This window comes from Corella eumyota, chromosome 3 (genome assembly GCF_963082875.1).
Source record: "Corella eumyota chromosome 3, kaCorEumy4.1, whole genome shotgun sequence".
NCBI lineage: Eukaryota > Metazoa > Chordata > Ascidiacea > Phlebobranchia > Corellidae > Corella > Corella eumyota.
Genome location: NC_137492.1, coordinates 6,749,204 through 6,760,583, shown reverse-complemented (window position 1 = coordinate 6,760,583; position 11,380 = coordinate 6,749,204). Strand labels below are relative to the sequence as shown.

The 11,380-nt window shown below is 29.0% G+C and overlaps 2 protein-coding genes across 2 annotated transcripts; both read right to left on the bottom strand.

The window, feature by feature from the left end:
* Positions 1-2,012: 2,012 nt before the first annotated feature.
* LOC145744664 (cystinosin-like) lies at positions 2,013-5,229 on the bottom strand. The gene is made up of 9 exons (XM_082562574.1): positions 4,927-5,229; positions 4,647-4,810; positions 4,413-4,513; positions 4,109-4,252; positions 3,692-3,791; positions 3,477-3,596; positions 3,028-3,198; positions 2,824-2,941; positions 2,013-2,734 (listed from the first exon to the last, which is right to left on the bottom strand). Exons 1-9 carry the CDS (start codon positions 5,000-5,002, stop codon positions 2,562-2,564), a joined length of 1,167 nt encoding a protein of 388 aa, XP_082418700.1. The 5' UTR covers positions 5,003-5,229; the 3' UTR covers positions 2,013-2,561.
* A 600-nt stretch (positions 5,230-5,829) lies between these two features.
* On the bottom strand, positions 5,830-10,363 carry LOC145744661 (E3 ubiquitin-protein ligase RNF139-like). The gene is made up of 7 exons (XM_082562569.1): positions 10,047-10,363; positions 9,373-9,599; positions 8,184-9,077; positions 7,741-7,896; positions 6,961-7,193; positions 6,539-6,681; positions 5,830-6,300 (listed from the first exon to the last, which is right to left on the bottom strand). The coding sequence occupies exons 1-7, from the start codon at positions 10,171-10,173 to the stop codon at positions 6,158-6,160; spliced, it is 1,923 nt and encodes a 640-aa protein (XP_082418695.1). The 5' UTR covers positions 10,174-10,363; the 3' UTR covers positions 5,830-6,157.
* Between the last annotated feature and the right edge of the window lie 1,017 nt (positions 10,364-11,380).

Here is an 11,380-nt window from a genome sequence, read left to right as displayed (position 1 = left end):
AGGATAAACCTATATTAGGTAAAGGGATTTCTAAATGTTGGCACTTTTAATATGATAACAGAATTAGGCTTACTGCAGGACTTAGCTTAAATACGTTTAATATGTACAGATTTTACGCTAACTCGCTTATCTAGGGTCAAAATTGATCCATAGATTAACTATAACAACATTACCGCGGTTTATATAGAAACCAAAAAACAACCCAAAAATATCAAGTTCCGAAAAGAAGTTGTTGACTATAGAATCTTTATAAACAAAATATTTTAAATTATGTGCATCATTAATAATATGTTTGTGCTATATAACCATAATTAACACATAAAAATTACAAGTGCTATAGTATGCAGACAATATAGAATTGAGAATAGGCTATATTACTATATAGCCTAACCCAGGTGCTTGGCAAAAGTTAAAAGTAAAACCAGAATTTAACCGCTATCTTTTCGAAGCGGGAAACCTGATTATCCGTCGGATTTACCACTTCAGGGCGCTGTTGATTATCTTATAAGATATCAGCAAATATTTACAAGCGTGAACGTTATCATAATACAATTTAAATAACTAGAAAGTCGTTATGTGGTCTGGCTTGGCCGATATTGGCAAAATTACTCACTTAAGGGTAACATTTAAATTCCCACAATTTTACGCAATTAGATGTTCATTTTCTGTTACATCAAAATGTTAAGAAAATGTAGTAATTTTAGTTTTACACCATAATGTACATTTTTTACGCAACAACAAAAAAGTAATATAAATTCCAGCAGCTTTTACACAATGTCTATCAACTTAATTGCATACCCCATTGAAATTTCTAGTAAAATATTCTTTTCAGAACGGGGTTAAAATTAGGCTAAAAATTCTCGATTCACAAGCGGAAAGTATCCTCGGAAAGTCGGTTGGATCGCGCGTGGGATTAATAGCCTTAAATAGTTTGATACAACATCAGTATTTCGTTTCATTTTTATGTTTTGTCTAAGACCAGTTAAGTTACATTCCGTCGCCCGATAGCCTGTTGTTCAGCCTCGAAAAGATCATGTAACTACCATAGACTTAAGCGCACGTTTGAGCACAAAAGAAATGTAAAAAAAACGGGGGAAAGTAGCTACAATTATCCGGCTTGAATGGTCTTTGTACGACTAGTAATTGTAAGGTAAACGTTCGTGTGTTGGATGTAAACGCAAAGTGTTTACACTCCAAACTTAAACGCTATACACCACCACGCGGACAAAAGATATCCGGGTTAGATTACATTCGTGAGAGTTTTGATATCACAACTCTTTAAGTCGCGCAAAACTTTAATAACAAAACTAAAACGGTTTAAATCAAAAATTTTAACTCCAAAACAATATAACTAAGCCATATATTAATGCATACATCCAGTATACATATGCTTTACTAAACAATATTAACTGAACACTATTTAAAACAAAACAAAACGCGTTTTATTTAATCAAATTTAGCCTGCCGTTTGAAAAGGGTTACGATAATCAAATCTGGCGACACTTGTGTTTACAATCCCCCTCTCTAAATTACAAAGCTGGGTCGGTAGCGATTGATCTTTTGAGTTTTGTATTAGGGATAGTCGGCAAACAAAGTACTTGAAATCTTGTTTGCCTAAATGTAGCAGGTTCTATAATATCCAGCTGTAAATAAAACCATTGTGCTTTAGTTGAAACAGCCCAACTCAAAATAAAGAGTTTTCTAGTGATTACAAACAAGATAAAGTTAGGTAGTATATCTATTAACACTTCTGACAATTAGAATTCTATTTACTAAAGTTAGTTAGCAATTTAAAATATAATATTTAAATCTTAAGAGACAATTTTTTCGCATATCTAAAAAACTTGATTTTTTTTAAAATAAAGATCCTAAAGTTATATTTAAACATTAATTATTAAATGTCGGCTTTTGTAAAACCAAATTTTATAAACCGAAAAAAATCAGTAAAATCATAAAAACTTTACAAAAAATTTGCTCTCCAACGCCAACACGCGGCTTGTCAAATTTTCTCCACCTTGTCGGACGTATAAACGACACACAAAAATGTGCATAACTTTTTTTTACAATGTAATAATTAAATGACGAATGAATAAAATGCAATAATCATTAAGAATTGTAAAATATGAAACAAATTTCTTATTTCAAACCAAAAACACTGAGAAAATCAAGTTAGTATTGAACTAATACAGAAATTAGAAAGGTAAAAACTGGTTAAAATATTCAAATTTACAATAAAACAGCATCAAATTAGACAAAAAATATGAATAAATGCATTGTACATATTGCACAAACTAAATATTAGTAGTAAGCTTCAGAAGAAAGGAGATGAATATTAAAAGATGTACAAAAAAATCACTTGTAGATATACATATGATAAATATGAAATAAAAACTTATAGCTATAAAATTATTTGTTAAAAAATTGTAATACAGCTCTAGTAAAATGCTTAAGTAGCTTTAATACTTTTATAATTAATTCAAAAACAGTTCAAAAATTAACAAGACATAGATTCAAATACTCAATTAAAAAATTTGTTTTCAAAATTTCTTTTTTATCAAAATTTAATTATTATTGATCATGAAGTCGTCTTGTGAATCAAGTAATCCAGCATGGTCAGGTACTTTAGGAGGTCTGTATAACACATAATGTTGAACCATGAATATTACATCAAACAACATCGAAAATAATCCCAGTCCAAATTTAGTTGGGTCACCAAAGATCAGATTCCATTCATCTGAAAAAAACAAATTTTATTTTTAAAAATATTTAAAAAATTTATGAAAAAAAATGCATCAAATATATTAATTTAGAAAATATATTTACCATTGTTGTAGGATTGTAGAAACATTTGTAAAATACTCAAAGAACCACCGGTAAAATCCAACAACACATTTCCAATACTCCAGCCCTCTGTGCTTTTGCGCCGGTAATTCATAACAACCTATTAAACAAAATTTATTAAATTTTTGTCCCATAAATTTAGAATTTATGTCTTTGCTTACAAAATAAGTAATTAATTAGCATTACCTGTGGAATGTATTTAATCAGAGTAACCCCCAACTTGACATAAGAGAATATCATCAAGTACTCCAACCATGTGATTTTTTTGCCAACAGCAACGAATAGTAGAATAAACATTGCAAGCCAAGTCAAAGCCAATATTCCTGTTGCTAGCTTGGATACTTTTTGACCACCCCGCTAAAATCAAAAACTTTAATTTAAAAAACAATTTACAAATTAAAAAAAATAAAAAGCTAATTCGAAGTATTTACTGGCTAATATAAAAATCAAAACTTAACTAAAAATTGAAAGGACCATTAGATATTTAATATCATTAAATATTTAATTATAACATAATAATTTTTTTTTCTACTATTTTAGGTAAAATTTTACCCTTTAAAAACAACATTTTAACAACTACATCAATAAAAAGCAATAAAGAGTTATAATTACTGAGTAACAAAAGGTAAGTTTACCTCATAAATAACACACTGTACAATGGTAATAGCAGTAAGCAGAATAGCATGTAGTGTGAAGAACACATCATTTACTTCAACTGGGTTTACTCCATTTGGATATTCTTGCAAAAATTGTTGCTGAAAAAAACATTAAAAAATATTTAAAATCAAATTTAAATTTGACAGATAAACAATAATTAATTCAAATTTAGGTAAAATTAAACTAATCTAACCTTGACTAATGGTATCCAAAATAGTCCAATGTTATAGAGGCCATAAGCAACAAATCCAGTAATATTGTATGCAATGTAATCAAAGTTGAGACCTATAACACTAAACAAATATAAAGCAATTATTAGTAAATATGTAACCATGTGTAATGCATTAAACTTCGTGTTTAATATTCAATAGTGCACGTACACAACTGGCTATTTTTAAAAAAAGCAAGTGCTTTTTTAAAATACTAAAAAATAACAAAAAATGTAAATACCAATTAATTTATACTTTTTAATAGTAACTAATACTGCCATTAAGCATTTTAAAATTTTCTCTGACTAAGTATCTAGCACAAAGTAAATAAAAACAACTATTTATTTAAAAAAAAAAGTTTTTTTTAAATAATATTTTAAAATTTAAAAACTTCTATTTACCTTTTTCGTTGAAAGTTAAGAACAACTTGTGGGTAAAAAGAAACAGACCAAGCAACAAAATAAATCCAACCAACTACTACATTCACTATTACAACTGCTTCGCTATGAATCACTTTCAAACGAAACTTTGAGTCAGCAGGAACTCTAAACAATAATGCATTAAAATAATACACCATAACAATCTTAAATTTACAAGTCTGCAAAATAAAAAAAATAAATGCAAGCCTTGGGTAATAAAATTCGATCTACCTTCATAGCAAAAAAATAGATTATAATCAACAAATTATAAAGCTTAATATTTTACCTTATGTTAGGAGTTGTTGGTTTCACAAAGACCACCATCTGACCAACAGTTATTCCTTTCATTTCAACATTAAAACTTGTCTCATTTATGGGAACTTTAACCTAAAATTTGAAAAAAAAATAGTTTTCTATTTTTATAAACTTTTTTGTAACTTTACCCAATAAACTCATGAAAAGTACTATAGGTTTACACATTTTAAATTTAGTTTTTAATATTTTATATATATATATATACCGTTTGGTTAAACTGCACAGGGTGTTGAACATCATTTTCAGGATAGGAATGAGTTATTGTGAAATTCAAATAAGAATTTGTAAATATCGGACCGGACAAAGAAAAAGTCAAATTCTTAGATTGACCAGGAAGCAACTGAAGACTGTCAGCCCAATTTATACTTACTAAAAAATAATGAATTAATTGGTATGCATACATAAATCTTTGTGTATTTCTTGATAAAAAAAAATTCTAAAAGAAACTATTTACTTTACATAAAATATTTAAAAAACAAAATTACCATTTTCATTTTTAATGCAATGTCCAATTCCAATACAAAGTACAAGAACAGCAAAAATTTCTATTCTAAAACTCATGTTTACCGTACTAGTGTGCTTACATAATAATTTACATAGCTAACCTAATATTGCATCATCTAAAATAGAGTTCAAAATTTTCTTTTTTCTCAAAAAATATAATACGAAAAACAGCTGAAAAACAGAAATCCTTCGTTCACAGCGGCAGTATAATTACGGTATCTGGATTAAAAAGTGAAATAAAAGAACCCAGGACTTCCAACTGACTGCCTGATATTCGCCAGCTGCTAGTTGTAACATATGCTGACGATTAATTCTAGTCACAAGACCGGTTTTATACGGAACAGCTTTCTACAAAGAAATGTTTACTCCTTTACGCAGTGAAACGTAACAGCCGTAGAGCCTGATGTAATGATGAGTTGCATTTTTTTAAAACCATTTGAAGAAACAATTGACTTTTAAAACAAAATTTTTTTACTTATTATTTAAAATCTAACATTAAAGTTATTTAAAACAGAAGCATGACGCACTGCATGGCTTTAAACCTATTTAACTTTTGCTATCGGCTCTTTAAACAAAGCACTTTAATGATCTTTTTCTTCACCAAAGACGCTTTTATGTGCATTTGCAATTTTTTAATATGACAAACCCTACATTACGTTTAACGGTTTAAGTTATTGGCCTTGTAATATTGCTTGTGAAATTGCTTATAATCTTGTGTTAGCATTTGTATTATTTAGCTTATAACTTAATACCGAATTAGAAGTATAGGTATGGGTTACGGAGTACTGTTCCTTAAAAGCAAGCACTTTGTGCACGTGTTTCTATCTCATAGTATTTACCATAGATACACTATTACATCGTACTAGTGTTATTATGTATTTAGAACTTGCATGTTAATGAATGGTTTAACTAAGATTTCTGGGATATAAAACCCTAGTTAACAGAAACCAACAGGGAAAAAATGATTACAACATTTCCTAAATAAATATGGAAACAGAGTAATATTAATTTATTTTACAACACTAGGAAACAGGTGATTTAAAAATTAAATAAAATTAAAAGGAAATAAATAAGTTTATACATATTTTAATTAAACAAAATCTATGCTTTTAATATACAAAAAAAGAGATTTTAACAAATTCCTAAAAAAATTAGTGTTTTTCAAATTTATTAAAATTTTTTCACTTAGCAAAGTCAAAATAAAATACAAAATTAGCTCTGTTTTTTCACTTGTTCCTCCTGACTAAATATATTTTGATGACACATTGGACAAGTCTCTTGGATATAAAGCCATTTTCGTAAGCACATCGAGTGAAAAAGATGATTACAATTAGTAATTCGGACTTCTCCATATTCTAAATTAAAAAAAAATTGCTTTTATTTAGTAGTTTTTTTTAAAAATTTATAGTATTTATTTTAAAAAATGAGTATAAACGTATAAAAAAGCAAAAACAAATTTTAGTTTTCTACATAATTAAATAAAAAAACAAGCATATAAAATTTACACAGAGACTGACAATGACGTAAACAAAAATACTTACCCAAATTAAAAAAAATACTCAATTTTTACAAAACAAACAAACACAAAAATACCTGTAGTAAAGTTCTGGTAACAAATGCTGCAAACGTCATCAGAATGTTCGTTTAAATATTCTTCAGTGGGTGCTTGTAGACCTGATATCCTGAAGTTCACTGTTCTCCTATTATTCCAAGTCTTCCAGCCATCTCTTGCAGCTCTACATAAATTTAAAATACTAGTTAATACCAATTTTAGCATAATTTAATGTCAAGTAGTTTTAAACCCTACTACTCTCATGCCCCCTAAGTAAGGTGCTATAAATAATATGTACACCTGTTAAGCCAACAGCTTAATCATTGGGCAATTATAATCAATAATTTTCCAAACTGCCACAGGTAACTTGAGACTGAGTTGGGGTCATTGTTGTTACTCAATTTATTAGGTCATGAAGTTGACCTTACCACATCGAGGATAAATAAATAAAAAAAATACCTACTTATAAATATTAACATAGGCGTGCATAGACATCATGATGGCTCTAAGGGCACTGCCAGACTCAAAAAACAAAACATAAGCTCCATTGACGAACATCACACAACCACAAAAGAACTCAATTATGTAAGATGTTGATCTAACATAGAAAACCCAGTCATCCAAGTGAGGCCAGGGCTGATGTTCCACCCTTGCATCAAGTGCAAATATGATGTACAGAATTAAAGTGGTGAGGACCTATAAACATGTAAGGTTATATGTGTATACCATATTTATGGTGTAGTGTTTAAAATACCGGCAGCGTGGTGTAGTGGCAAGAACATTTGCTACACCACAAGAGGTTGTGGGTTCAATTCCCACTGCTCTCAAGCTGTCGCGCCCTTAAATAAGGCAATATAAATGGTATAAAATCCTGTTGAGCTAGCACTTAATTAGCAGCATAATTATCGGCAATTATGATCTATAACATTCCAAACTGCCACAGGCAACTTGAGACCAGGTAAGGGTAACAGTTGTTACTCTATGTTTAGGTCGCACATTCGAACTTCCCATATCGAGGATAAATTAAATACAAAAAAAATAAAAATTAACTTTAAATTAGAAGAAATTATTAAACTTTTTATTAAAACATATAAAGTGACACAATTACTTAATTAATAAAAAACTTATGTATATATACAAAGTTAAAATACAATATGGTATTTAAAAATCCTTTTGTTTTTTAAGTGTCCTAACTACCCCAGTATATGTTATATTTTAATAGTAGTCAGATATGCATACTAACCTTGACAATAAGTTCAATACTGAATGCTGTAAGAGCAATAAGCCATGTTGAAATTGTGCTTGTTTGTAGAAGCCATACACACAAGTAGAATGGAATGAAGGCCAACAAAACAATGATCAACAATGGCTTTATGTGATTTTTTATTGGAATATTTGCCTGTAAACAAAGCTTGGTTAGGGGTTTTTATTACATTTTCTACTCTTAATTCATAAAATATTTAAACACCTGTTTGTATAACCTTGTAATGTTGTAGTTTTCTTGTAAATTAAAAAAAAAATGTCGGTAGACAGTATTTACTGAATTTATTCTTTATAGATGATGTATATTAACTTGATTATAACCACATAATATAGTCGAGAATTACATTCTCTTTCTAACACAATAGTTTAAAATACATATAACAGAGCCTATCAAAGTTTTAAATTTAATTATAAAACGTTTACCTGAGCGCTTAGGGTCATTAAAACAGGGTTAACCAGATCATGAACATAATGTAAGATTGCTGCAAACAACAAGCACATATTTCTATACACCCTGACCAATCTTCTAAGTGGCGAGAGACCACTAAGACCGGTTTGTATTGCAAGTAAACAGAATAGAACTGCAGAAACGGTGCCCAGTGCTTCGGCTTGAATTAAATCATTGCCTCCGATGAACTTATTTATTTCTACACCACAGTAAAAAAGTGGGATTGACAACGCTGAACTGATTGAAAAGGAAGATAGCATTGAATCAGTTAGCTCGATAATAAATCGTTCAACAAACGAGAAATTGTAAGAACTGTTTGAATACTGGACATCAAGCAATGGGTTAGGGGAAATGGATTGTGTTTTTTCTGTGAAATTTACAGAAGAGGGTGCACGTATAACTCCAATGTATTGTAATATTCCTAGTGGTTTAGTTGTTTCAAAGGCTTCATTTTCTGGGAATGATGAAGTTAATATAACTAAAGTTGCCCAAAAACAACGAAACAAAAAGAAAATGCGGAGAACTTGTGGCACGCGTAGCGTAGTCCACAAATCGTCGATATAAAATGGAATTCCGTTAGCGCGAACATTTCTTATAGTTCGATTAACGATGTATTTAAAATTGTTAATAAGATAAAGATATCCTTTCCCTAAAAATGTATACAGCGAATAAAATTGGGGTAAAAGTGTAAGGAAAACGAATATTCCGAAAACGTTTTCGGAAACGTTAATCAATGCTGCGATTGTTGAAGAAGACGTCAGAAAATAATGAAAAATATTTTTCTTTTCAAATAAATAGTCTGATGAGAATAGCCTGTAGAGACAGAGTTGAACTACCAAAAACAGGAACAATTTCAATATAAAGTCAATCTAAAAAAAATAACTTCAATTTATAAAAATAAAAGTAACTTTTGTTAAAAATAAACCATTAATCCAAAACACTAAAAAAACAGATTAATTTTAATCAAAAAGTCAGTCTAGCTTAAAGGTTAATTTTTATCCTTAATGTAGACTTAAAAGAAATGTAACATAGTCTAGGCCAATAAGTTAATGGTGTATTTACAGAAAACTCTACTTGAAATTAAGCAATGGGTAATAAAAAAAATTTTCATAGGCAAAGTTGGCTTTTTTACTATACGGAAATATAAAAATATATAAAACCTACCTCATGTTGTGAAAGAATTTTTGATTCAATGGTAGTTTCTATAATTGAATACACCACTGATTTGTTAGCGGAAGAGAGATCGTGGTGATATGTTTTATAACATGAAGCCACCAGAAAAGTTTGCAAAAATGTTGAGAACATTAAGATAATCACACCGCTTAGAAAACGATAAATTAACAGTAACCATTCCTTTTGACAAGCAAATAAAATTAGAGACAAAAATGAACCTGAAAATGTAAAAATTTTCATAAAAAGTTTTTAATAACAGTTGAGATGATTTTTATTTTTTTTTTTATATATATGTCTTTATCGTTAATGTGAGAAGGTGGAATGCATGACCTAAACATGGAGTAACATTAATTACTCCAACCCAGTCTGGAGTTTACTTTGGCAGTTTGGGATATTATTTAAGGGCGCTACAGCAAGAGAGCAGTGGGGATTGAACCCAGCACCTCATAGTTGTGTAGCAAGTATTCTGTCTACTACATAATGCTGCTGTTAACAATGTTATGTTTTGGGTTTGATCTTTAACGATTTAATATCATAGCATTCTTGGGTAGCCTAAAGTTAGTATAACATCCAACAGCAAAGCAACTGCCAGCAGAATAGAACAAAAATATTTTTATCGAAAAAAAGTAATTAAAAGTTACGTAACACAAGACAAAATAACTTGCCAAATGATGTGATTAAAAAACAAATAAAATGCTGCTCCTTCCAAGGAAGTTTAATGCGCTGTGAAATAAGAGCATCCAAAACTATGACAGTTGGACTTCGTAGTATGTCAATAACCTTGTAATCCATTGCTGTCAGACTTTTACTGTCAGACTTTGAAAGTTTGTATTTTTGTAGCTTCGTCAGTTTAAATTTGATACAATAAAAAGAAAAACTGCAAAGCGATTTAATCTGCCTTAATTTATTAAATTACAAATGTTTTTTACAAAATTAAATGCTTAAAATTCATTTTTTAGGGCGTTTAAAAGACATTAACTGAATTCACATAAAAGCTCTGTAATAATTTGGGAAGTCCCAAGTTTGAAATTTTAATATTTCAGCTTACAATGTTGCCAAATAAATTATTATTTTTTTAGATATAGCACAATCATTTTTTAAAGTTTAAAAGACACATTAATAAAAATAATTTCACTATATATTTTTTTCAATAAAAAATTATTAATAATGCAATTTAAAAAACACACAAACAGTTTTAAAACCTTTTATGTGTTTATGTTTTTTTAAAGCTTTCAGGTAATATTTAACACTTTGTCATTTAACCTATTGCAATATGGTTGCAAGTTTACATTGTCAAAATTCGTTATTTGCAGAAATTGTTGAAAAGACAAGTTAAACATAATTTGTTTTGTTGTTTTGTTATGTTTTTTTTTTTAAAAAAGATGCTTTAATTTGAGGTTTTTAGAAAAATTATTAAAATAATGCCGGAAGTTCAACAGTATCCTTTTGGACGTTTAAACTTGAAACAATTTAAAGACCATCAACCAGCGCTAGTGAGGAAGTTTCTAGTTCCCTAAACTTGCTCATATTTCTAAAGCTAACCCATATTTTTAGTTCCCCAAACTTGGCTTTACAACCCACCTTTGAAAAAGCCTTTATTTTCCATATTGAAAAACAAGCATCGGTCGTAGGCTACAGATAGAAATATGGGCTAGCTCTACAATAGCACAAAATGACCCTTTTTATTATACTTTTACATTTAAAAAACATCTGGACAAATTCCTTTTAGTTTTAAAATCAATTATAACTTGTTTTGCTTATTTACGTCAATCCTGAAAAATTTCGTTGATTTAAATAAAACCTTTTTTACAAAAAAAACAAGTTTTTGAACATAAAAAAAGCGATACAGTTTTTCTTCTTTTTTTGTTTGTTTTTTTTTAACTTTTTTTTAATAAAATAAGTTTTTTAATGAAAATTTCAGAATGTCAAGTTCAACAATACCGAGTTATTTTTTAAATTGAGCATTCTGCTTATTGTAATAAGCATTTTTTATGTTTAT

Bases quoted from the DNA above. Each gene is read 5' to 3' on its own strand.
- LOC145744664 (XM_082562574.1), bottom strand. From the start codon at position 5,002: ATGAGTTTTAGAATAGAAATTTTTGCTGTTCTTGTACTTTGTATTGGA. The intron at 4,253-4,412 runs GTAAAATATTAA...ATTATTGTTTAG, and splicing joins CCAACAACTCCTAACATAAG to AGTTCCTGCTGACTCAAAGT. The intron at 3,792-4,108 runs GTAAATAGAAGT...ATATTTGTTTAG, and splicing joins CTTAACTTTCAACGAAAAAG to TGTTATAGGTCTCAACTTTG.
- LOC145744661 (XM_082562569.1), bottom strand. From the start codon at position 10,173: ATGGATTACAAGGTTATTGACATACTACGAAGTCCAACTGTCATAGTT. The intron at 9,600-10,046 runs GCAAGTTATTTT...TTACATTTTCAG, and splicing joins TTTTTTAATCACATCATTTG to GTTCATTTTTGTCTCTAATT. The intron at 9,078-9,372 runs GTAGGTTTTATA...TATTTTTTTTAG, and splicing joins AAATTCTTTCACAACATGAG to ATTGACTTTATATTGAAATT.